Source organism: Heloderma suspectum, chromosome 5, assembly GCF_057233095.1.
Source record: "Heloderma suspectum isolate Gila_16-S chromosome 5, 16-S_ref, whole genome shotgun sequence".
Lineage (NCBI taxonomy): Eukaryota > Metazoa > Chordata > Lepidosauria > Squamata > Helodermatidae > Heloderma > Heloderma suspectum.
Genome location: NC_139462.1, coordinates 192,587,151 through 192,611,057, shown reverse-complemented (window position 1 = coordinate 192,611,057; position 23,907 = coordinate 192,587,151). Strand labels below are relative to the sequence as shown.

General features: G+C 42.5%; 1 protein-coding gene across 1 annotated transcript in view; it reads left to right on the top strand.

Moving 5' to 3' along the window:
* The window catches only part of COL1A2 (collagen type I alpha 2 chain), a 70,663-nt gene extending 62,012 nt beyond the window's left edge, over positions 1–8,651 (top strand). Inside the window, exons 45-50 of the mRNA XM_084858792.1 lie at positions 591–644; positions 783–890; positions 2,351–2,597; positions 4,693–4,883; positions 5,938–6,180; positions 7,203–8,651. Coding sequence (XP_084714918.1) covers positions 591–644; positions 783–890; positions 2,351–2,597; positions 4,693–4,883; positions 5,938–6,180; positions 7,203–7,349 — 990 coding nt within the window. The 3' untranslated portion in view covers positions 7,350–8,651. The remainder of the gene's footprint in view (positions 1–590; positions 645–782; positions 891–2,350; positions 2,598–4,692; positions 4,884–5,937; positions 6,181–7,202) is intronic.
* Positions 8,652–23,907: the final 15,256 nt, after the last annotated feature.

Sequence of the window (23,907 nt, the reverse complement as noted above, 5' to 3'; positions counted from 1 at the left end):
CTGCTGATACCTCCCTCTTGTGCACAGATGATGCTGTTTTTGGCTACATGAGAATCAGCACTTGGAGAATTAGTTCACTATTCATATATAGGATAATACTCTGAAGCATTTGAACATACCAAGCTGCCTTATTCAGAATCAAACTATTGGTCCAGCTAGCTCAATATTGCCTACTCTGATTGGCAGTTGCTCTCCAAGGTCTGGCGCATATGTTTTGCTACCTGAGATCCTTTTAGGTTTCTGTAATTTCCAAAACAGAGCTGTTGTGAATGACTCAAGCCCACCTAGACACCCAACCCTCTAGCCTGGAAATCCTGCTCCTGGTCACAGATGCATGGGAGCAGACTACCATTGGGTAAGGGATTTCATATATGCTCAGAGGTACTTTAATCATGAATACGACTTCCCTTTTCTCAGGGCCGAATCCTCCTAATAAAACAAAACAATGAATTTTAAAGAATGAACCATTGATCAATATAAGTCCTCCATTATATGGGGATTTACCAGTTGTGCAAGGATAAATATACTGCAAGGACTGAGGACCAAGCCATTACACTGCTTTCAGTTATTGCATTTCTCTCTCTCTTCAGGGTCATCATGGAGAACAGGGTTCACCTGGTAGTACTGGTCCTGCTGGCCCAAGGGTATGTCCATTTCACTGATACTCTCTGTGTGGGATTTTGAAATACACCATTATATTAAAATTATGTGATTTATATATTTCTATTGTCTAATTGCATTTGAAGTGTACTGATTCGGTGGTATTTCCCCCCTTGTTTTAGGGACCTGCTGGTCCTTCTGGTCCTTCTGGAAAAGATGGTCGCAATGGTCTGCCTGGACCTGTTGGCCCTGCTGGTGTGCGTGGATCTCAGGGTAGCCAAGGACCTTCTGTAAGTATGAGTTTGGATGCTGATGAGATGAACTGAAATTATTACTTTTAACATGAACCCTAGGTATATTTACTCAGTAATATGCTCCACGGTATGCAGTGGGGTCTACTCCTGAGCAAACATACATACGATTATGGCATTCATGTATTTAATTGTGGCAAAGTTAATTTTATTAAGGCTGCAACCCTAAGCACACTTACTAAGGAATAATCCCCACTGAACATAGTGGGATTTAATTCTGAGCAAACATGCATAGGATTACTCTGTAAAGTTTGAAATGAAAGATTCCCCCTCTTTTATTAGTCCCAGTATCAACCTACATTCCAGTCACCATTCTGCCCATCATTTCCTCATCTTATAAATCATGAAATCAGCCCAGGTCCTCTATGTTGACTGATCCACAACAGATTTAATGACATGCCAACCCCAGTCTTAAACATGTTTAATTAGATGTAAGTCCTGTTGATTCCAACAGAGCTTTACTTCTAAGTATCTCCCAACCTTAACGTGCCACAGGACTCTTTGTGGTTTTTCCCAGCCTTAAGCATATTTACCTGGAAGTACATTCTACTGAAATAAACAGAATTTACTACCAGGTAAATGTCTTTAGGACTGAGATGTTAGGCTGCAGTCTTAGACACAGTTACCTGGGAGTAAATCCCACTAAACACAATGAGGGTTATTTCTGAGTAGACATGTGTAGGATTTCAATGTAAGTGTGCTTAGGATTGCTGCAGACAGGGATGGTTCTAGCTTTCTTCACTGTAATGCAAGGATGAGAACACGTGACTTTCCAGACGTTGCCGGAGTGCAACTCCCATCATCCTCACTATTGGCTAAGCTAGCTAGGACTGATGGAAGTTACTGTCCAACCACATCCAGATGACCACACATTCCCCATACCCACTGTAACGACTAAGAAGCCTCCTCCAGATGAAATGAAAATAATATTACATTGATACTGACAACTGGAGTAAACAAAATTACTTGGACATAAGCCCTGATGATTTTAGTGGGGCTGATGTCCACATTATGTTTAGGATTGCAGTGTAAGAGCAAATTTTTAAAAATGTGTCGACAACTACGTGGTTGTTTACATTACAATTTCAGACTAAGCTAAATAATGTAGCTTTCACTTAAAGACTAAACAGTGTTGAAAGTAAATTCTTCCTGACTCAGCAAGACAATGCTCAAGTTGACCCAGATAAAGAATCCACTCTCTGATCAGTGAGCACTTCATATAAATACATACATGCTCTATGTCCTGCACCCACTTCCTCATCTCCAGCTTTAATTGACATGGACCCACTTCTGTACCAGACACCTCAGGCATGAATTGCTGTACCCCTGACTGCATTTAAGCTCTTCATATGGACTAGAGATTGAACCTGCTGCAAAACCAAGGCAAACTTGCTTTAAACAAATGCATTCTTATTTTTTTCGTCTCTGAACATTTTTAGGGCCCTCCAGGCGCACCTGGTCTTCCTGGACCACCTGGTGCCAATGGTGGTGGATACGAAATTGGCTACGATGCAGAATACTACCGGGCAGATCAGCCTTCTCTTAGACCCAAGGACTATGAAGTTGATGCCACCCTGAAAACATTGAACAACCAAATTGAGACCCTCCTGACCCCAGAAGGCTCTAGAAAGAACCCAGCTCGCACCTGCCGTGACTTGAGACTCAGCCACCCCAAATGGACCAATGGTATGTTAGTGCTGAATGGTTTTACTGATAGCTCATTGGTCAGGTACTTCACTTGATGTGGTAACTGGCTGCCTCTGTGCTATGCTTGGCAATGTATTCCCATCACTAAATTCCATGTGTGCAGATGATGACTGGAAATGTTAGTTCCAGTCCATGCTGGGATGAATAAGAACATATCCGCATAGCATTTTTTGTCCAGGACACCCATTCACAACATCAAGAAAACAGATAGATAAACTACTAGACAGTCTGAGCTGGTCTCATATCTCTCAGTCATCTGTGTGGATGTGTAGGTCAGGGTGAGGAGACATAATTCATTCATTTCATTTCTGTACTGTGCATTTTATTTATTTTATTTAAAACATTTGTATCCTGCCCTATATCACTAAGATCTCGGGTGGCATAGAGATAAAATCCATTTAAACAGTAATAAATAATTTAAACAGCTAAAAGCATGTTAAACCATTAAACAAGTTAATAATGGTTTAAACATCTAAAACAATAAAACAGTTAAAACAGTGTGCAACTTTAGGGAATTCAATTAGCCCTCAAAGGCTTTGGTGAAAAGCCATGTTTTAATTTGGTGTGGAAATGAAACCAACGTCTGCACCAATCAGGCCTCTGAGGGGAGGGCATTCCACAACTGGGGTGCCACAGCAGAGAAGGCCCTCAGGCCCTCTCCTACATCCCACCATAGTGTATGTCTCATGCTGGTGGGATGCAGATAAGGGCTCCTCCAACAGATCTCAATCCTCGGGCAAGCTATACAGGGAGAGGCAATGGCCAAAGCTACTGGATATTATTATCAGGCTTCCAGCATGTAATTCATTTTTACTAGAGCCCTGAGATCCACCAACTGGAGCCTGGTGCAAAACCCACCTAACAGTTCTTCCACACAAAAATCCTTTCCTGGTTACCCCAAGCTTTCTTCATTTCAACAGTATAATTTTAGGCAGTAGGGAGTCATTTTGTAACTATTATTTTTACATAAATGAGAGTCAGAAATCCTTGCCAATCTACTGCAAATCATGCAAAGATCTACCAGTAGATCCATATCTACTTTCTGCCCATCCCTGGTGTAGGGGATACAGATAGATGGAGGAACATGCTTTTCCTTTGGCATAACAGAATCTCTCCCCTGGAAGTGCTGTGCTGACTCAGATCCAGCACATGTAGATTGCAGACATGTGATGTATGAACACATCCAATCCCCTAAATAAGCCCATTTTTCTTTGAAGTTTATTTTGTACTTGATGCATTTCACATCAGAGCCAGTGTGGTGTAGTGGCTAGAGTGCTAGATTGGGAGTCAGGAGATCTGGGTTCTCATCCCCACTCGGCCATGGAAGCTCACTGTGTGACTTTGGGCCAGTCACAGACTGTCAGCCCAACCCACCTCACAAGGTTGTTGTTGTGAGGATAAAATGGAGGAGGATTATGTATGCTGCCTTGGGTCCCTTAAGGAGGAAAAAAGGTGGGATATAAATGTGATAGATAGATTCAGAGGTAATGGATTTTAATTGAACTCCTAGAGCAATCCCTCCTTTCTGATCCCTGCTAGTTTAGTTTTTAGTTTAGTTTAGTTTTATGCTGCTTTTCACAGAGGATCATGCCCAAAGTGGCTCACACTAAACAACTCATTATCAAAATACATCACATTTGACAAAAAAACCACAATCTGTTACAAAAGATGACAAATTGGAATAAATCAAAAATACTCAATAAGCATATCATGAATTCAGTATTTATAATGAAATAATCTAGACCTTATACATAACAAGAACAAAGCAAAATAAAAATTAACAGAATAAAGCAAAACAAAAAAGCTAACCTACCCCTCACTGCTAATTTTAGTCTCACTTCACTGCAACAGGCTGCAGCAGCCTGGTTTAAACACACTTCAGAAAACTTTATACCCTGATGCCTCTCAGACATTCGTAACAACAAGCTAATAGTGCAAACAGATAAGTGAAGATTATTTCAAGGATTTTGTGATTTATGCATTGTCTGTATTCATAACATTCCCATGACTGTAACCACATGAACATTGGTCATGAAGCTAAAGCCATTCTTACTGTTGCTTTGTAAAATGTCAGGTTTCTACTGGATTGATCCTAACCAAGGCTGCACCATGGATGCCATTAGAGTGTATTGTGACTTCTCCTCTGGTGAGACTTGCATCCATGCCAATCCAGCAACCATCCCAGCCAAGAACTGGTACATCAGCAAGAACCCTGCTGAAAAGAAACATGTCTGGTTTGGAGAAACAATCAATGGTGGCACTCAGGTGAGTGTCCATTCTGTGTCCATTCTGATAAATGTGTTGTCTGAGGGTGAAAACCTCCTCATAGTCATACTGGAGTCAAAGGCAATAAACCCACACCATTCATTTTTTAATCCACGCAATATATAAATTAGCTTGATTCCTAAGAATGTAAGAGTTCTGCTGAAAATTATTCAATTTTTGAGGGTCTGGTAGTAGAGTTTTAAATCATATACTGATCTTTTTTTCTCCAGTAACTGTGTATAATGCCAATTTGCTAAGATACAATAAACGTTGTTGTTGCTGTTGAATCAGACCATCGACATCAGCTTGCCCCCTCCCTGGGGGAAGAGGTCCAAAATTTTTTTTGTACTTTGCAAACCTCAGAGTTTTCCTGAGTCTGCTGATACCTCCCCTTTTTGGCTACATGAGCATTAGCACTTGCACTTAGGGATGTACGGATTTTGTTAAATCCATTAATGGATTGTCAGACGCCCGTTGTTCTGTCATCCACTCATTGACAGAATCGGATTTTTGTACGAGAATTTCGCTTGTTTGCAAGTGCACATTAGTGCAAATGCAAATCCCCCCCAAATTGTAAAAACCTGGTCTGCAAGTCTGGAATTTGTGTGACTCAGAAAAAGCTGGTCCAATGCAGAATTCGCAGGTCAGATTCATAGAAATCTAAACTCATTTGAATCTGTTGTGGATTTCTCCGACATCCCTATTCATTCTTGTCTTAGGACCCATTCGCACATTTGTGAATGGTGATGCCTGTACATCACTCAGTTGCTATTTGATATGTTTTTGTGGAATGGTTAATAAATTCATATAGAAGGAAATTATCTCCAAATAGAATGCAGGTTGGGTTAACTGGAGTTAAACTTTTGTCATATTTAAGTACCTCCTCAATATAATTCCCTTTGTATCGTTTCTTGTTCTGAGATGTTGATGATTCTCCCCCGTTATATTCCTCTGCAAATGCCAATGTGCATCCATTGGGCTTATGCATAGAACATATTACAAACAATTCTTATGATTTTAACTGAAGGATCCTCCCCCACCCTTCTATTTTTAGTTTGAGTACAATGAGGAAGGTGTGACTGCCAAGGACATGGCCACCCAACTTGCTTTCATGCGGCTACTAGCCAACCATGCTTCCCAGAACATCACTTACCATTGCAAGAACAGCATTGCTTACATGGATGAAGAAACAGGCAACCTTAAGAAAGCAGTGATGCTGCTGGGATCCAATGATGTTGATCTACGAGCTGAAGGGAACGGCAGGTTCACTTTCAGTGTTCTTGAAGATGGCTGCTCTGTAAGTACCAATTCCTTCCTGGGTTTTTTAACCATCTTTGTAAACTACTGCTCTCCTACAGAGCTAGACTACTTTGACAAAATATGGGTCATTTAGGTCCATTTACAGCACAATCCTATACGTTACTTCTCAGATGTAAGCCCCATTCAGTTCAAGGAGGGCCTACCCCAGGCAGGTTTCTATAGGATTGTGGTCTTAGTTTATGGAAAATAAGGCTTCAGCTTTTCCAAATATGTTTTGAAGGGCATTAAAATCTCTCCTGCTATAATGCTATTTTTTTGCCATAGAAATAGAACAGAATAATAAATGCATAGTGCAGAGAATTCATTCCCTATCTATGTGCTACTGAGATAAATTCCCTGCAGCCAGAGGCCTCATTCATAAGAAAAGGAGAATCTACCACAGATAATTCACATGGCCTTTGGGAAATTAGCATTCCTGGAGAGTGAAGACCATAAGCGAGTCAAATTATAGCAATTCCAGAGTAATTAACTTTAGCTGAGTCAGAGTTACCTATCTTGTCCCCTGACCCTCGTCACCCACACTCCTTCTACACTGGAACTAACCCTAGAATGAGGGCCAATCCACTCTTTATGGAGCATTTGCTGCTTATACACATAAATTTTATCATGAAATGTGATCAGGTGATATGTGTCTCCAAAACCTCAGAACCTGTGGTAGACACTCCCTGGGGAGCCTGACATGCATGTTTCTACACAGTTTCTGTATGTAGGTGGCAAAACACTCATGTATAACTACAGAAACCAGATTGAAATGGGAATGTCATGAAAATGCCCGTGGTAATTGTGAGGATAGCTATAGAGAGGATGGAGAACATGGGTGAGTAGGTTAGAGTTAGGTGTCTCCAGGCAGGCTGGGTGATACCAAATGTGCATGAGGGTTGAACTGCTGGGTGTGGATGATAGGTAAGCGAAGTGGGACTCCTATTAATCCTTGGTAACAACATTCAACCTGTGCCTCAATAACTGTTCTAACTACTATTTGCTATTATTACCTTCCAGCAAAAGACCAACAAATGGGGCAAAACAGTTATTGAATACAGAACAAATAAGCCATCTCGCTTGCCCATCCTTGACATTGCACCTTTGGACATTGGTGGCGCTGACCAAGAATTCCGTTTGGACATTGGCCCAGTCTGTTTCAAATAAATGAACTAAAACTAACTTAAAACCAAAAAAAAAAAGTATTCTCTCTTTGCCATTTCTTTTTTATACTGAAAGCTGACTCCTTCCATTTCTTCTGTTCATCTACTTGCTTAAACTCTGGGCGAAAGAGAAGGAGAAGGATTTATTGGAGCGATGTGCAATGCAATTTAATACAGCCCCAAAAGGAATCGGAAGTTTTTCAAGATTTTATCACCTTGTTGTGGAAAATGTCAGCCTTTGTGTAAAAACAAAAAAACAAAAAAACAAAAACCAAATAAAAAATCCTGAAAGTTTGCACCACTTGTGGCCTTTGAATATCTTCCACAGAGGAAGTTTAAAACCACAACTTCCAAAGGTTTGAACTACCTCATACATTTTTAAGCCAAGTGTGATCCACATTCTTATACATACGATCTGAGGTGCTTTTGGTCCCATTCATAATAGAAAGGTGCTGATTTAATATTATAGAGTATATTACCAATACTTGAACTTTAATGGTGCTAAGGTCATTTGCAAACAAACAAACCACTTTTCTGTATTAAGTTGTATTGTTTCTTTGGAATCTGTCTCAAAATGAAGTCAGAATGTCCCATCTCACCGCCAGACTAAGCATGTGGATCATTTCTCTCCCACCCACCCCATCTTTGTCCTCTTCTTCAACATCAGGTGTCCATGCTTTTAAAATCTCATTTTCATTCTCTACAATGGGCAGAAAAGGAATCATCGTTTCTCAACAAAAAAAAATTGTACCTATTTTGTATATGTGAGATGTTTAAATAAATTGTGAAAAAATTGAAATAAAGCATGTCCAGTGTTCCAAAAGAAACCACTGAATGAGTAAAGTTCCTTAATTAAGTGCATTAAGAGATCATATTTTTGCACCTAATGTTTACTTTCCAGCTCTGCTTCTTGTGTATTAAAACATAAAAAGGTAGCAAGATTCAGCTTTGCTTCCAATGTATCTCACTACATCCATGCCTTGGGGCAGGCGGGGGAGGGGGGATCTGATTGCTGAATATACTATGATCTACTTCATTTCAATTAATTAGTCATTATACCAATTAATACTTATCCTTTTCCAGTAAACTGTAATATAAAGCCAACATCTCTCTTGCTTTTATAAATATTTGATATATTCTGATGCTACAGAACTATTTCCTTATTAAATCTACTGATTTGTTTAAGAAAGAAACAAGTTAACAGATTTTTATTTTAGTGGAAAAAATTATCAAGCAGACTTCACAGTTCTACTCACAACTGCATTAGCATTTATTTCCTCTTTAACCAGGTAGATTTGTTGCTATTGTTTTCAAAAAAAAAAACACATTGATAAAGGCTGCAAAAATGTTTAGGATTGTAGCCTTATGGATCTAAGGGCAAATCTACATATTCAGAAAAAGCACATGATACAGTCATCTTTGGACTATACCACTTCAGAACGCAGGTAGGAAATCACGTTAAACTTTAAACCTTCCCCATGTCAAAAGTTCCCTGTGGTTGGAAAGCTAGCATGTTAAAGAGAATTGTAGCCTACTCTATTTGACATGCTAGTTTCCTATGTGCAGGGAGTTTCTGAGATAAGGGAGCATTCATAAATGAGTCTGCCCATAAGCATTCTGAAGTGGAACAGTCCAGGAGAACTGTGCCACCTGCTTTTCCTGAACACATAGGTTGGGTCTTAACTAATATCAATGGAATTGCTCCAGAGTGAGGTGGATTTATGCATGATGAGGCTTAACTGAAGGATTATCTTGTGAATGAGGCCCATCCATTTGGGGGTACCATATCACCACTTGTCCAAATTCCACTTAAGCCAAATTCTAGGATTCCTAGATGATGATGAAAGATCCACAGATACCTGCTGAATCTATACTATACCTAAGATTGTTCCCTATTGGCTTTCATTGAAATAATCTTGCTGGGACAGACATCCAGCTGAAATCTGCTTTGAATTATGGCCTTTGCTGGTCTGACTTTGCACTGCTGGTTTGCTACACAGAAACAGGTGAATTAAGTTATTTCATAGACCCAGTAAAAGTATTTTGCAATAATGGCACAATTTTTCACCTTTTTATAAGAATTCAGTGATAAAGAAGACCATCTGAATGGTCTTCTTTATCATGACTAACAGCCTTCATGACTAACAGCCATTGACAGCCTTCTCCTCCATAAATTTCTCTAACCCCCTTTTAAACCCATCCAAGTTGGTGGCCATCACTACAATTTGCAGTAGCAAATTCCAGAGTTGAACTATGCGCTGTGTGAAGAAGCCATCATCAGCTTCATGGGATGAACCTGGGTTCTAGTATTATGGGAGAGGAAGAAAAACTTCTCCCTATCCACTTTCTCCATAATGCTGTACATCTCTATCATGTCCATAGAGCCAGGCCTATCATTAGGCAGAGTGAGATGGCCACCTCAGGCAGATGATTCTGGGTGTCATGAAAGGGCGGGAAATTATGGGTTGTTGTTTTTACTACCAGGGCGGGAGAGAAATGCTTGTGGGATGTTCTGCCTCATGTGCCAAAAGAACTTGATTGGCCTTGGGTAGGATGTACCTTGACGGGGTGCATGGTACTGCTCTGCCTCAGGCAGCAAGATGTCTTGGGCCAGCCCTGTTCAGAAGCACCAGATGCTCACAGCTACGCAAGGAGTATCCTATCGGACCAATATCGTGCTATTAAGGAAAAGCACCATGACCCAGGGGGGAAGATCTGCATGGGCTGCTGAGGCTGATTTGCATCTGGTCCTTGCTGAAAATGATGGGTACATCTGAAGCAGGTGGAGATCATGTGCCTCCCCTTCTGGAGCCACTTGTTGCACACAATAAAGTTTCAACTACAGCTGAATCAGGGCTTTTCTGCTTTTCATGTATAGATTAGACACACCAACAAATCCAGAGTGAAGATTTCCACAGTGCAAAATACAACAGAATCTTGAGTGTGATGTTTGAGGGTCACATTGTTAAGAGAAATATATTCAGTTTTGACCACATCCTTCATTATGGAAAATACAGCATAGCCTTACAGCTAAATGGCTGGAAACCACAAAAATACACTCAGACCAAAGGATTGGGTCATATTTGTATTGGTTGCAAGTTCACAATCAATTTTAACATTACTGCATCTTCTTAATCTGCTTGGAAAAGTGCCGGGGAAACAACCATTCTAAAAAAGTATAAGAACCACTTGTGGCTAGGGTAGCAACCATTTTCTGTCACGGCTTCTGGGAGTTTAACACAGGGGTAGGCTATGTTTTGGCCTACAGCTCCCATCAGCCCTAGCCAGCATAGCCAACGGTGAGGGATGATGGGAGTTGTAGGCTAAAACATCTGGAGGGCCACAAGCCCCCCCATGTTTAACAGCTGCATGGTGGGCAAATATTAAATACACAGGGCACATAGAATATTCAACACATGCCATGAATTTCTGCCTATCATACAGCTGAGCTGTTAAAGGCACAGAAGCCCTGACAGAAAAAGGGGCATCCCTATTAGAAGTCTGAATAATGGGAAGCCATGCTGTTTAGAAAAATATAGGAGAAGGGGTACTCAATAGGGTTGCCAACTTTTTTTCTAACAGTCATTCCCTTTAATTCCAGTGTTCAGGCCAGGTATGCCATTGCTATTTAGCCAAAATGGCACCACCCACATACAAGAGGGAAGTTTCAGTAACTGAGGGAACTGCAAGGTTTGTAGAGGAGCAACAAACTTTAGAAAAATGCTGACAGGGCAGGGGATGTCAAAAATAGCCCAATGAGGATTGAGCATGCTCAGTGGGCACGGAACTCTGCCTGCCTGTTGTGGGGAGGTCGGGGGAGACAGAAATGGAATGGAGTGGAATCCTGGACAGGGGTACTCCACACTGCAACATTTTGTTGCAGGTCCCAGCTGTTCTCTACAAATACAAATTAATTCTAACATCTATTCCCAATCCTCATATTAAATGTGCTTAATTCCTTTGCTTAGTTCCAAGATATGGGAAATGTTTATTTAGTCTGAAGTCAATTGTTGAAAGAAAGAAAGACAGACAGACAGACAGACAGACAGACAAAGACAGACAGTCAGACAGACAGACAGACACGTTTAAATTACAGACTGTTTCGAATGCATGGTTAGACTGCCACCTGTTGTTTTGGAAAGAAAGTTGAGCTGAATTGTTGCTGAAATTCATCAGTATGGCTATTAAAGGGCTTGGATGGAGTCTCCCTTCCCAGTTTTTGGAGCTGTTTAACATGGCTAAGAGTTTTGTGAAAGTGATCTGTGCACTAAGATAATATTAGCCTCACTGATGTTCTCCTAATCAAATTCTATGCTCATTCACAAAAAATTCTCTTCCATTCATATAATTCTAGGTTTCCATGACAATGAACAGAGGAAAGGGTTCCATATGCACTGTCTAGTCATACAAAGAACCTAGGAAGCTGTCTTGTACTGAGTCAGGCCATTGGTTCATCCAGCTCAGATGCCTTTGCACGCTAAAGGGAAGTACTTCTTCACACAGTGCATAGTTAAACGATGGGATTCGCTAACACAAGATATAGTGATGGCCACCGATTTGGATGGTTTTAAAATGGGATTGAACAAATTCATGGAGGATAAGGCCATCAATGGCTCCTAGACCTGATGGCTATATGCAGCCTCCAGTATCAAAGGCAGTATGCCTATGTGCACCTGTTGCTGGGGAACATGGGTGGGAGGGTGCTGTTGCACTAATGTTCTACTTGTGGGTTTTCCATAGGCAGCTGGTTGGCCACTGGGTGAACAGAATGCTAGACTAGATGGACCTTTGGTCTGATCCAGCATGGCTGTTCTTATGTTCTTAAGCTGGCTCAAGATGATGGCAGTTGCAGCCCAACCCAACTAGAGGACACCAGGTTGGGGAAAGCTTGCATAGAAAATACTGAGCTAGATGGAAGGTTGATCTACACTGACAGGTAGCAGCTCTCCAGGGTTTGAAACAAGAGCCTTTACCAGGAAAGGTGGTGGGGACTGAACCTCTAATCATCATCATTTATTATATTATTATTATTATTATTATTATTATTATTATTATATCCCACCTTTTCTCCTCCAAGGAACCTGAGCTGACTTACATGGTCCTCCTCTTCTCCATTTTATCCTCACAACAACCCTGTGAGGTAGGTTAGGCTGAGAGTCAGTGACTGGCCCCCAAAGTCACCCAGTGAGGTTCATGGCCAAGTGGGGACTAGAGCTCGGATCTCCCAAGTCCCAGTCCAATACTGGGATCTTTTGCACGCAAAGTCTACTACTGAGCTACGGCCCCTCCTGGGTATAGCCAATGTGGTCTTAGGTATCCACAGGACAATAAGCTGAGACTGCTGAAGGACAGACACTGGTTTCCCACTTCCTGCACTATTAAAGAAGAAAACTGTGGACAATGCAAGCCAGGATACTGATCACAACAACCCAGAATCCTGCTTGTCCTGAGAATCAGGCAATAGAAGAGGGCCAATCCAACATCAATGCCTACTATAAAGCTCCCAAATCTGCTACATTCCTTCAGCTTGGGGGCAACTTAGTGCCTTGCTGCTGTCCCAGGTGCTTACCATTTCCTGGGCATGTGTTTTGGTACTTGGATCCCAATGTTTTATTTTACTGAAAGTTATGTTATACTGCCCTTCAGCAAATATTTTAGGGTGGTTTACAGAAATCAAGAGAAAGGTTGGATTGAGGATCTGCCTTCCTTGAGAGGAAGGGTTCCACTCGTGGAAAGTTCCTCCACCTGATTTTTGGGAATCCCCCCTTCCTCTCCCCCACACCACAGCTCACCCCATTCAGCAAGTTTTCCTGACTCTCTCTATATAGCAATTTCAGGGAACTGGCGGGGCTGCTGTGGGAAAGAGGGGGCAGAGAAGCCCACTTCTGCAAGTGCACTTGATCCAGCCCAAAATATGTAAATAGAATACAATAAACAGCAGCATTTAAAAACAAAAACAAAATACATTTAAAAGCCTGGGCTTTGCTTGGTGCTGAAAAGATAACAATGTTGGTGATAGGAAAGCTTCCACGGGGAGGTAATTTCACAGACATGGAACATGATGATGGAGAAAGGGAGAGGGCTTCAGTTGACCTGGAAAGAACTCACTTCAGTTCCTATATTCCATACTAGGAGCTTTTATACACAAGGCTTTTATTGTGCACTCATGATTGGTCACTCACGGTAGTTTGCGAGTCCTCTACATGATGTCATCAACTTCCAGGGCCTCTCCCATGCTTTCTTGCCATTATAGTGTCTTTATTCTTAATGGGTAATAAATTTTAACCGCACTTTGAAGCGCTCCAACAGCTGGTGAATTTCCAGAATCCTGCTATATTGCAGCTATACCACAGCATCATCTAGTGGCTGTATAATGAAACACATACAACTTAAAGAGAAAGGAAATCCCCAGAAAAAAGCACATGTAAAGGAGCTGATCTTAGTCCCACAAGGAATCCAGAAGCAGAAGCCCTGGTAAAGGTGTGGGATAAAAGCCTGGTGTAGAGAAGCCCTAATTTTAGGGCTATCTCATTTCATATATCTCTGTAATCAAGAGAATGTCCCCTTGAAGAAATAAAAAATATCCCCAATCAAAACAGTCATTTTTATACAAAACACATTAATATGCAATGGCCTCAAATGACAATGACAAATAAGGAATGCGCCCTCAGCACCTGAAGTTAAGATCTGGGCGACCCCAAATCTTTCACCCACATGTCCAGCAGAGTACCTTCTACAAGATGGCATGGAGTTGTGTTCATTCCAAAGATTTCTGTATGCACAGAGCACACTCTGATTAGGGCACCCAGGTCAATAATTGCAAACATAGAAAACAATAAGGAACACCTGCTCTTTTGAAGTTTTGCATAAATAATGAACTGGGAAATAGTAACCAGCTTCACCACGGTTACTCTAGGGTAGGTGGTTCCTGACACCTTCCCAGTGCTCATGACTCCCCTGGGGGATTCCTTATCGGAGGAAGAACTTGAACCTTTGGAGTCAGATGTTTCCAGGGAACAGGTTGCTGCAGAGGATCCTGGCACTACCCAAGATGTTCCTGGCCCCTCAAGGGTGAAGCTGAGAGGCAGAGAGCTCAGCTTCTGAGGCAAAAGGGGATGCCAATCAACCACCTAGGCCCTGAGAGCGCCGACATCTCAAGAGGCAGGCTAGTAGGACTCCTTCGAGAAGAAGTGCTTGATTACAAAGGAGGACTCGTTAAGAGGAAAGGACTCCTTGGGAGCAAGGGCTTCCTCCTGAGTAGGGCTTTTACCAGAGGTCCTGTAATGAAGTCCAGCTGAGCCTGAGTGGGGCTCAGGAAGCTCTTGCTATATAAGCCTTCATTGTCAGGCTAGCCATTGCTAGAACAACATTGTTCTACTAGCTCTAGTGCTTTGTATCCTGTTTTCCTGGCCTAGTGATTAAACCTCTGTGCTACTGACCTCTGAACTCCTTCCTTCATCTGCTTTTTGGCCTGTGTTTCTGCTTGACTACTCTCCTGTGTTTTGACTCTGGCTGTGTCTTAGACCTCTCTTCTGGAAAGAACCTACCTGCCTGGAAACATTGTGCTGTGACCATTGACTGTGTCTTTACAACTCCTACATTAGCCTGATCCCGTATTGGACTGAAACCTTTGTGCTTGACCATTTGCCTGCTTAACTGGCACCTATTGGATTCATCCCTGTATTTGCCTAGCATAGAGACTTACCTTGCCATAGCATGATATCCTGTCTGATCCTATGATTCTATTGACCTTATTGGGCAATCCAAGCACAGAGCCAGCAAGAATGCTCAACCCATATTAGTCAATATAAGGCTGCAATCCTGTTAATAGTGTATTGTAATGCAGTGTATGGGGTTCAGAAGTGGCAGCTAGTACAGAATGCAGCTGTGAATCTACTAACAGAGGCATCTTCTTGAGAACTACACTGGCTGTCAATAAACTACTAGGCCAGTTTTAAGGTTCTGTTGTGAACAAATAAAGCCATAAGCAACTTGAGACTAGGTTACCTTAGGGATCACCTCACCCCTTATGTCCCTGCCCAATCGTTGCGGTCCTCAGGAGGAGCACTTCTGATAGTGCCACATACTCCTAAGCTTTGCCTCAGGAGAACTTGAAGTAGAGTGTTTAGTGTTGCAGCACCCACCTTCTGGACCACGTTCCCTGTTGCCATTAAGCAGGCGGTTTCAGTTTTGATCTTTGGACATCTGCTCAAGGCCCACTTCTTCATGCAGGCTTTCCCTGAGGGGTGACCCAGCCAGTATTGTTATGGTCAACCAGTGATGATTGCATTTTTATTGTATTTTAATAATTTCTGTTAATCACTTTGATAGTTTACTGGAAAGCGGTGTGTATACATTTATGTAATCAATAATAAACAAATAATAGTTATTAGGGAGCAAGTCCCATTGAATTCAGTGGCACTGAGGTAAATATACTTAGAACTGCACTGCAATTGTATTCAGTCACATGGCTTTCCCTCTGTGCTATCCAAGTTAAATAACGAAACATTCTGGTTTTGAGCAAATATGCCAAGATAAATTCAGCGACAGTTGCCACATTCTTCTTGATTTTTATGAAAATGTTTGCTTAACAAATGCAGACATCCAGATTGGGGATGCTCGGATCTTTGAAAACTTTTCTATGACTGTCCTGCAGCTACAGATTAAAATTCAGCAATAAAAAAACCCCCCTTCTTTTCCAAGGGGTGGCAGTCTTGACCTTTATTTCATCTTAGAGAGCAGAGCAACCTTGCCTGCTTCATCAGGCAAAATGTTTGGGGCGGGGGATGAAAAAACTTGCCAATGTTGAAGTTGTGACCTGGTTCACACAATCACTAAGGGTTAAATAAGCCAAAAACAAATCAATTAAAAACACAATAGAAGAAATAAACAGGACCAAACAAATTTTTAAAAACCTTCAACAACAAACCAGCTTACATAGGCCTGACTGAATTAAAACATCTTTGCCTGCTGGTGGAAGAACAGTGAAGTGGGAGCCAACCTGGCCTTTCTTGGCAGGGAGTTCCAGAGCCTTGGGGCAGCCACTGAAAAGGCCCTGTCTTGCATTACCACCAAATGTGCCTCCAGTGGCAGTGGGACTGAGAAAAGGGACTCCTCTGAAGATCTTAAAACCCAGGCAGGCTTGTATGGGAGAATGTGGTCTTTCAAATAGTCTAGTCCTAAGTCATATGGGGCTATAGATCCTAACCAACATGCTGAAATTGTACCTAGAAATAGACTGGTAGCCAGTGAAGCTGTTGTAGCAATGCTCCCTGTAACTAGCCCCAGTCAACTGTCTTGCTACAGCATTCTGGCCAACTGAAGTTTCTGAACACTTTTCGAAGGCAGTCCTACATGGAGCACATTATTCAAATTAGATGTAACTCAGGTATGTGTGACTATTTCCAGCATCTCCAGAAAAGGATGTAGTTGGCACACTAGCCTGAGCTGTGCAAAAGCACTCCTGGCCACTGCCAAAACCTGGGCATTAGGGTTGCCAAGCCTCCAGGCCTCACCTGGAGTCTCTGGGCAGGAGGGGAGCAGTAAAAATCTCTGGGTGAGAGTTCTGTGCCAGCTACAGGTTGGCTGAAGGGTTTTTTTCTTTTCTGAGCAGGAGGAGGCAGATGTGACGGAAGTGGCCGCCATCGCACCTGGAAACGGAATGGAGGGAGGGTATGCAAGGCAAGACGAGGAGTGGTGGGTCATGAGGGTGGCGGCGGTGGTGCCTCTCCATCCTCATCCTTCTCCTGTCTGGTCCCCTCAGACTGCATCCACAGGCGTGCATCCTCCTCTTGCCAGCCCAATCTCAGCGGTGAGGAGAGAGAAAGAGGAAAGAAAAGAGCAGGAAAGGGGTGAGAGCAGGGAAGAGGGAGAAAAGGGCAAGAGGGGGAGGAAGAAAAGAGGGGAAGACAGGACGAGAGAAAATGGCTGGGATGAGGCCCAGGACAGGGACACTCCAGAGATCATTCTGAGAGACAGATGAGCCCCAGTGCTTGTTTATTCAGGGAAAGAGCTGAGCATAGTTCATGGGAAGCTACAAGGAAAACAGAAATCCCTCAAGCGTGTCTCTGAGCACGTACAGAAGCTTCCTTCAACCCCCCTCCCCAATTCTAATTGCAGCCTCGCCTAGCAATTCAGGATGAAGGGTTTCCAGATGAAAGGCTGGCTTTTATCCAGAAAAGCTTGAGTGACCTGGTGCCCTTTTGAAAATAAATGACATGGCAGGTTCCCTCCTGCTGCATCTATGACAGGGAGAGAAACTTGCCAGGATCTCCCAGCCTGAGCTGCTGGAATAAGGATTTGAGGGCTGTTCTGTCACTTAATACAATGGCACATAAAAATAGTGGGTGGATTCTATCCATATAAATCCCTTTGAATTTATGGTGCTGCAACTTAAGATGACACGGTGTTGTTGTTGTTGTTGTGATAGAATACACATTGGCATTATTTGCTTGTGTGTGCCAAGTTCTTTTAAATAATGGAATATATATACAGCAATCCTATGTAAGTCTTCTCAGAAATATGTTTCACTGAATTCAGTGGGACTTACTCCCATGTAAGCATGTGTGTGTGAGAAATGGGTTTTCTTTCCTTTTGGTAGTGCAAGTTAATATTCCTGGCTAAATTCCTCCTGTTTAATGTTTCCTGGGACACACTTTAAATAAAAACCTGTGATTATGTAACCCAAACTCTCTCACTTACAGTTATTGACTCTTAATTGCCTGCTGCCTCAGTTTGCCTGTGTGTGAAATGGGTCTTCCACCTCCCTTTAATTTAAATCTTGGAGAAGTGGGCTTGTTTACAAATGCCTTTCTCTGTGTTGTGACATACTCTGGATAAACTGGGGTGTTTTTTAAGCCACTTAAAAAAAAGCCTGCTCTCTGTTCATTCTGTGAAGTTAGTATCCTGCAATTATGTAACCCAAACTCTCTCCCTTGACTTTAACTGCCTGCAGCCTTCGTTTGCCTGTGTGTGAAATGGGTTTCTCCCCGCCCCCCGCCTTTCAATAAGTGAAAGTGAAACACAAATTGCTTTTTCTGCGTTGTTATTCTGGAGAAATGTCTGGAAGGGGGTTGGTGGGTTGAACTACGTAGCAAAAAGCATGTATATAGCAAAATAGGTGTCCTTGGGTCCACCTCCAGTGACATCATTGAGCCCCCCCCCATAACATCACTGGGGCCTGCCCCCCTGACATCACCAGGGACCATCCCTAGGTCTCAGGTTTGGGCCCTGAAATCCCAGGGCCTGGAATGTTCTGGATCTGGCAACCCTACTGGGCACCCAGGTTCAGGGCTGAATCCAGGACTACACCCAAACTGCAAACCCAAGTCTTCAAGGGGAGCATGATCCCATCCAGCAGCAACTGGATTTTTATTTCCTGAAGAGTTAGAATATACTAAATGAAAAATATTCCCATGGCTCATTGTTTTATGTTGCTAAGAGAGACTACAAATGCCACATCAATAAGTTCCACATCTATAACTCTTTCATATAGTGGGTAAACCTTTTTACAATGGCTTTGCCAAGGTGGAAAAAGCAATAACAATGGACAAAGGAAGTTCTCCTGTGATGAGGATATTTTTGAGAGCTATGAATTCTAGCCAAAAACAGTGCAAGCCCATATTGCTTTGCCAATTCTTTAGAATATTTTGGAAATAAGGAGGCATTTTTTGTTATTTATTCTGGTGTGTGTGTGTGTGTGTATTTACTTAGTGATGAAAAAGATTTCCATAAGGTTTGGGGAATTGTTTATCGCTTGAGAACCTTTCAGCAATTTTTAGACAGGGGTAATATATTGAAGTAGGCTAATGTTCGTGTTTGTTAAAATTAGAGCATGACCAGGGATTAAAGAAGTTTTGATTTTCAACAATTGAATGCAACGAAGATAGTCATAAGACATACTTGTGTACAAAGGAACAGCCTTTCTGGCTTCTCACTGAACGGCTTATTCATTGACCAGTTTCATTTATTTAAATGAGACATCAGTGGGAGTTTGTGAGAGATGTGCCTCAAGAATGGAAAAGGAAATATAAGTAGGATAAGGCAGCTTGGGCTGCAAATATATGTATACTGTTTGTTGTTGTTCAATCGTTAAGTCATGTCCGACTCTTCGTGACCCCATGGACCATAGCACGCCAGGCCTTCCTGTCCTCCGCTCTCTCCCGAAGTGTGCTCAAATTCATATTCGTTGCATCGGTGATGCTATCTAGCCATCTCATCCTCTGCCGTCCCCTTCTCCTTTTGCCTTCAATCTTTCCCAGCATCAGGGTCTTTTCCAGGGAGTTTTCTCTTTGCATTAGGTGGCCAAAGTATTTGAGCTTCAGCTTTAGTATCTGTCCTTCCAATGAGCACTCAGGGTTGATTTCCTTTAGGATGGACTGATTTGACCTCCTTGCAGTCCAGGGGACTCCTAAGAGTCTTCTCCAGCACCACAGTTTGAAGGCATCAATTCTTCAGTGCTCAGCCTTCCTTATAGTCCAGCTCTCACAGCCATACGTTGCTACTGGGAAAACCATAGCTTTGATTATACGAATCTTTGTCGGCAAGGTGATGTCTCCTCTTCTTACTATGCTGTCTAGGTTTGCCATAGCTTTCCTCCCAAGGAGCAAGCGTCTTTTAATTTCATGGCTACAGTCACCGTCTGCGGTGATCTTGGAGCTCAAGAAAGTAAAATCTGTCACTGCTTCCATTTCTTCCCCTTCTATATGCCAGGACGTGATGGGGCCAGATGCCATGATCTGAGTTTTTTTAATGCTGAGTTTCAAACCAGCTTTTGCACTCTCCACTTGCACCCTCAACAAGAGGCTCTTTAGATCCTCTTTGCTTTCTGCCATTAGGGTGGTATCGTCTGCGTATCTGAGGTTGTTGATAATTCTCTCAGCAATCTTAATTCCAACCTGTGATTCATCCAACCTGGCATTTCTCATGATGTACTCTGCATATAAGTTAAATAAGCAGGGCGACAATATACAGCCTTGTCGTACTCCTTTCCCAGTTTTGAACCAATCAGTTGTTCCATGTCCAGTTCTTGCTGTTGCTTCTTGACCCTCGTACAGGTTTCTCAGGAGACAAGTAAGGTGGTCTGGTACTCCCATCTCTTTCAGAATTTGCCACAGTTTGTTGTGATCCACACAATCAAAGGCTTTAGCGTAGTCAATGAAGCAGAAATAGACTTTTTTTGGAATTCTCTTGCTTTCTCCATGATCCAGCGAATGTTGGCAATTTGATCTCTAGGTACTCTGCCTCTTCGAAACCCAGCTTGTACTTCCGGTAGTTCTCGGTTCATATACTGCTGAAGCCTAGCTTGTAGGATTTTGAGCATAACCTTGCTGGCAGGTGAAATGAGCGCAATTGTGCTAGCGGTTTGAACACTCAAACCGTTTGAACACTCTTTGGCATTGCCCTTCTTTGGAATTGGAATGTAAACTGACCTTTTCCAGTCTTGTGGCCACTGCTGAGTGTTCCAAATGTGTTGGCATATTGAGTGCAGCACTTTAACAGCATCATCTTTTAGGATCTTAAATAGCTCAGCTGGAATACTGTCATCTCCGCTAGCTTTGTTGTTAGTAATGCTTCCTAAGGCCCACTTGACTTCACTCTCTAGGATGTCCGGCTCAAGTTCAGTGACCACACTATCATGGCTATAAGGGACATTCAGATCTTTCTTGTATAGTTCTTCTGTGTATTCTTTCCACCTCTTCTTAATCTCATCTGCTTCTGTTAGGTCCCTGCCTTCTTTGTCCTTTATCATGCCCGTCTTTACACAAAACGTTCCCTTGAGATCTCCAATTTTCTGGAAGAGATCTCTAGTCTTTCCCATTCTGTTGTTTTCCTCAATTTCTTTGCATTGTTCATTTAAGAAGGCCTTCTTGTCTCTCCTTGCTATTCTCTGGAACTCTTTAAGTTCTTTTAAACTTTAAGCCGAAATTTTGCAAGAAGCAGCTCATGATCTGAGCCACAGTCAGCTCCAGGTCTTGTTTTTACTGACTGTATAGAACTTCTCCATCTTTGGCTGCAAAGTACATAATCAATCTGATTTCAATATTGACCATCTGGTGATGTCCATGTGTAGAGTCGCCTCTTGTGCTGTTGGAAAAGAGTGTTTGCTATGATCAGCGTGTTCTCTTGGCAAAACTCTATTAGCCTTTGTCCTGCTTCATTTTGTACACCAAGGCCATGCTTGCCTGTTATCCCGGTGATTTCTTGACTTCCTACTTTAGCATTCCAATCCCCTATGATGAAGAGGACATCTTTTTTTGGTGTTAGTTCTAGAAGGTGTTGTAGGTCTTCAAAGAACCCATCAACCTCTGCATCTTCGGCCTCAGTGGTTGGGGCATAGACTTAAATTACTGTGATGTTGAATGGTTTGCCTTGGATTCGTACTGAGATCATTCTATCGTTTTTGAGATTGTACCCCAGTACTGCTTTTCCCACCCTTTTGTTGACTATAAGTGCTACTCCATTTCTTCTAAGGGATTCTTGCCCACAGTAGTAGATATAATGGTCACCTGACTTAAATTTGCCCATGCCTGTCTATTTTAGTTTGCTGATTCCCAAGATGTCGATGTTCAGTCTTGCATGTTTGACCACCTCCAGCTTACCTTGATTCACTGATCTTACATTTCAAGTTCCTAAACAATAATGTTCTTTACAGCATCGGATTTTCTTTTCACCACCAGACACATCCACAGCTGAGTGTCCTTTCAGCTTTGGCCCAGCCGCTTCACTCTTTCTGGCGCTACTTCAAAATTCCCTCTGCTCTTCCCCAGTAGTATATTGGACACCTTCCGACCTGAGGGGGCTCATCTTCCAGCATCATATCTTTTAGCCTTGTGATATGTTCCATGGGGTTTTCTTGGCAAGAATACTGGAGTGGGTTGCCATTTCCTTCTCCAGTGGACCACATTTTGTCAGAACTCTCTGCCATGACCTGTCCATCTTGGGTGGCCCTGCACGGCATAGCTTATGGCTTCAGTGAGTTACGCAAGCCCCTTCGCTACAACAAGGCAGTGATCCATGAAGGGGTATGTATACTGTACAGTTATTCAAATTCAGACACTGAAAAGAAAATGGAGGGAGCAATCCTATGGCCACTAGTCAGCGGCTGGATGGCCATAGGATACTTCGGTTTCTGGGAACCGACCTTCCCCCACTCCCACGCTGCCTGTAGGCAGCACAGAATGGCCCCATGCTCCGTGCTTGGAAGAGGAGCGAGGAGCGGCCAAAATGGAGCATTCCGGGGTGGAGGAGGTGGAAATGCCAGTATGATACATCCTATGTGTCGTCCTGCAGCCACTTCCCCCTCTCTGCTTTCCCGTGGCTAGACAGCCGAAATCGCTGCAAATTGCAGGATGGCTGAAGTGCGGAAGGGACGATCCCCTCCGTGCTTCTCCTGTCCTGCACTGGATAGGCAGTCACCTCCAAGTTATTCTCTAATCTCATGGCTCCCAAAAGTGTAAGACTCCATAAGTAGGCTTACAGAGTTGTAAGGAGTAGCTCAAATTTCTACCAAGAGTTTGAGTGTGACTTAACTAATTTTGAGATTCAGAGGCATTGCACTCTTCCACAGGGGAAAAAAAATACTTACTCTTCAAGAAGTATTCACATTCTCCTGTTCATATACTCTGCCTCCCCTTTGGCTTTCCATGTCTCCAAATCGGATGATATCACATTGTATGACTGAGCTGTTAGCATACCTTGTATTACAATGACACATTTATTAATTTGAATATTTAGCTTGGACTTTGATTTCATACTGTTGCTGTATTTCTGCATAATTGATAGCATCACAGCAAACAAACCACTATGCAATTTCTCTTATTTAAGTGTGGCTTGACAGTTTAGAGGATTTGTCCAGCAGTTATGGTAGTCACACCAGCATAGCTACTACAATGCATGCCTGAAGCTTGTTTGCATTTTCCTTACGTGTAAGTAGTGCAATAAGCAAAGCAGCAAAGGGCAGGAAAAAAAACTAGCAAAGAGATGATTTCCCCTTTCCCTGCCCCCGCCCCCGTCTTCTGAATGTTGCTACCAAAAGTCTGCTGAAGCATACCTGATTTTGGCCACCCTTCAGGTTGTGCATTTTTTCATGTGTGTGCCCCAAATGGGGAGATCATCGCCAGTGACAAAAGATGTTGCTTCATGAATTATAGTCTAATCGGCTCTCGCCTCTGCCTGTGACCAGTCCTCATGGAGACAATAAACACTACTTGTTATTCTCAAGTGCAATAATTAATGTGGGGCACCCACACTGGTTGCCTCCAAAGTTGTGTCCTTTACTTGGATTCTTAAGAAAATTCAAGATTACCTTTGCTCTCGGTGGACCCTCTTTCCTAGTCACAGCTGCTATTTCTTGTATCCCTTCATTTCTACAGCCCAAAACTTTGACTAGCAATGTTTGCATCTTCAGTGAATCCTATTTTAGCAACAAATTTGACTGGCAGCAGCAGCATACGGTGAAGGAGCTGCTCCATTGTTTTCAACGGGGCAGTCATGATGTGCAGTAAACTCCACTGTGAAACTCCAGCAAACTGCAGGGGGGGTGTTGTGTTTCCACCAGTGAT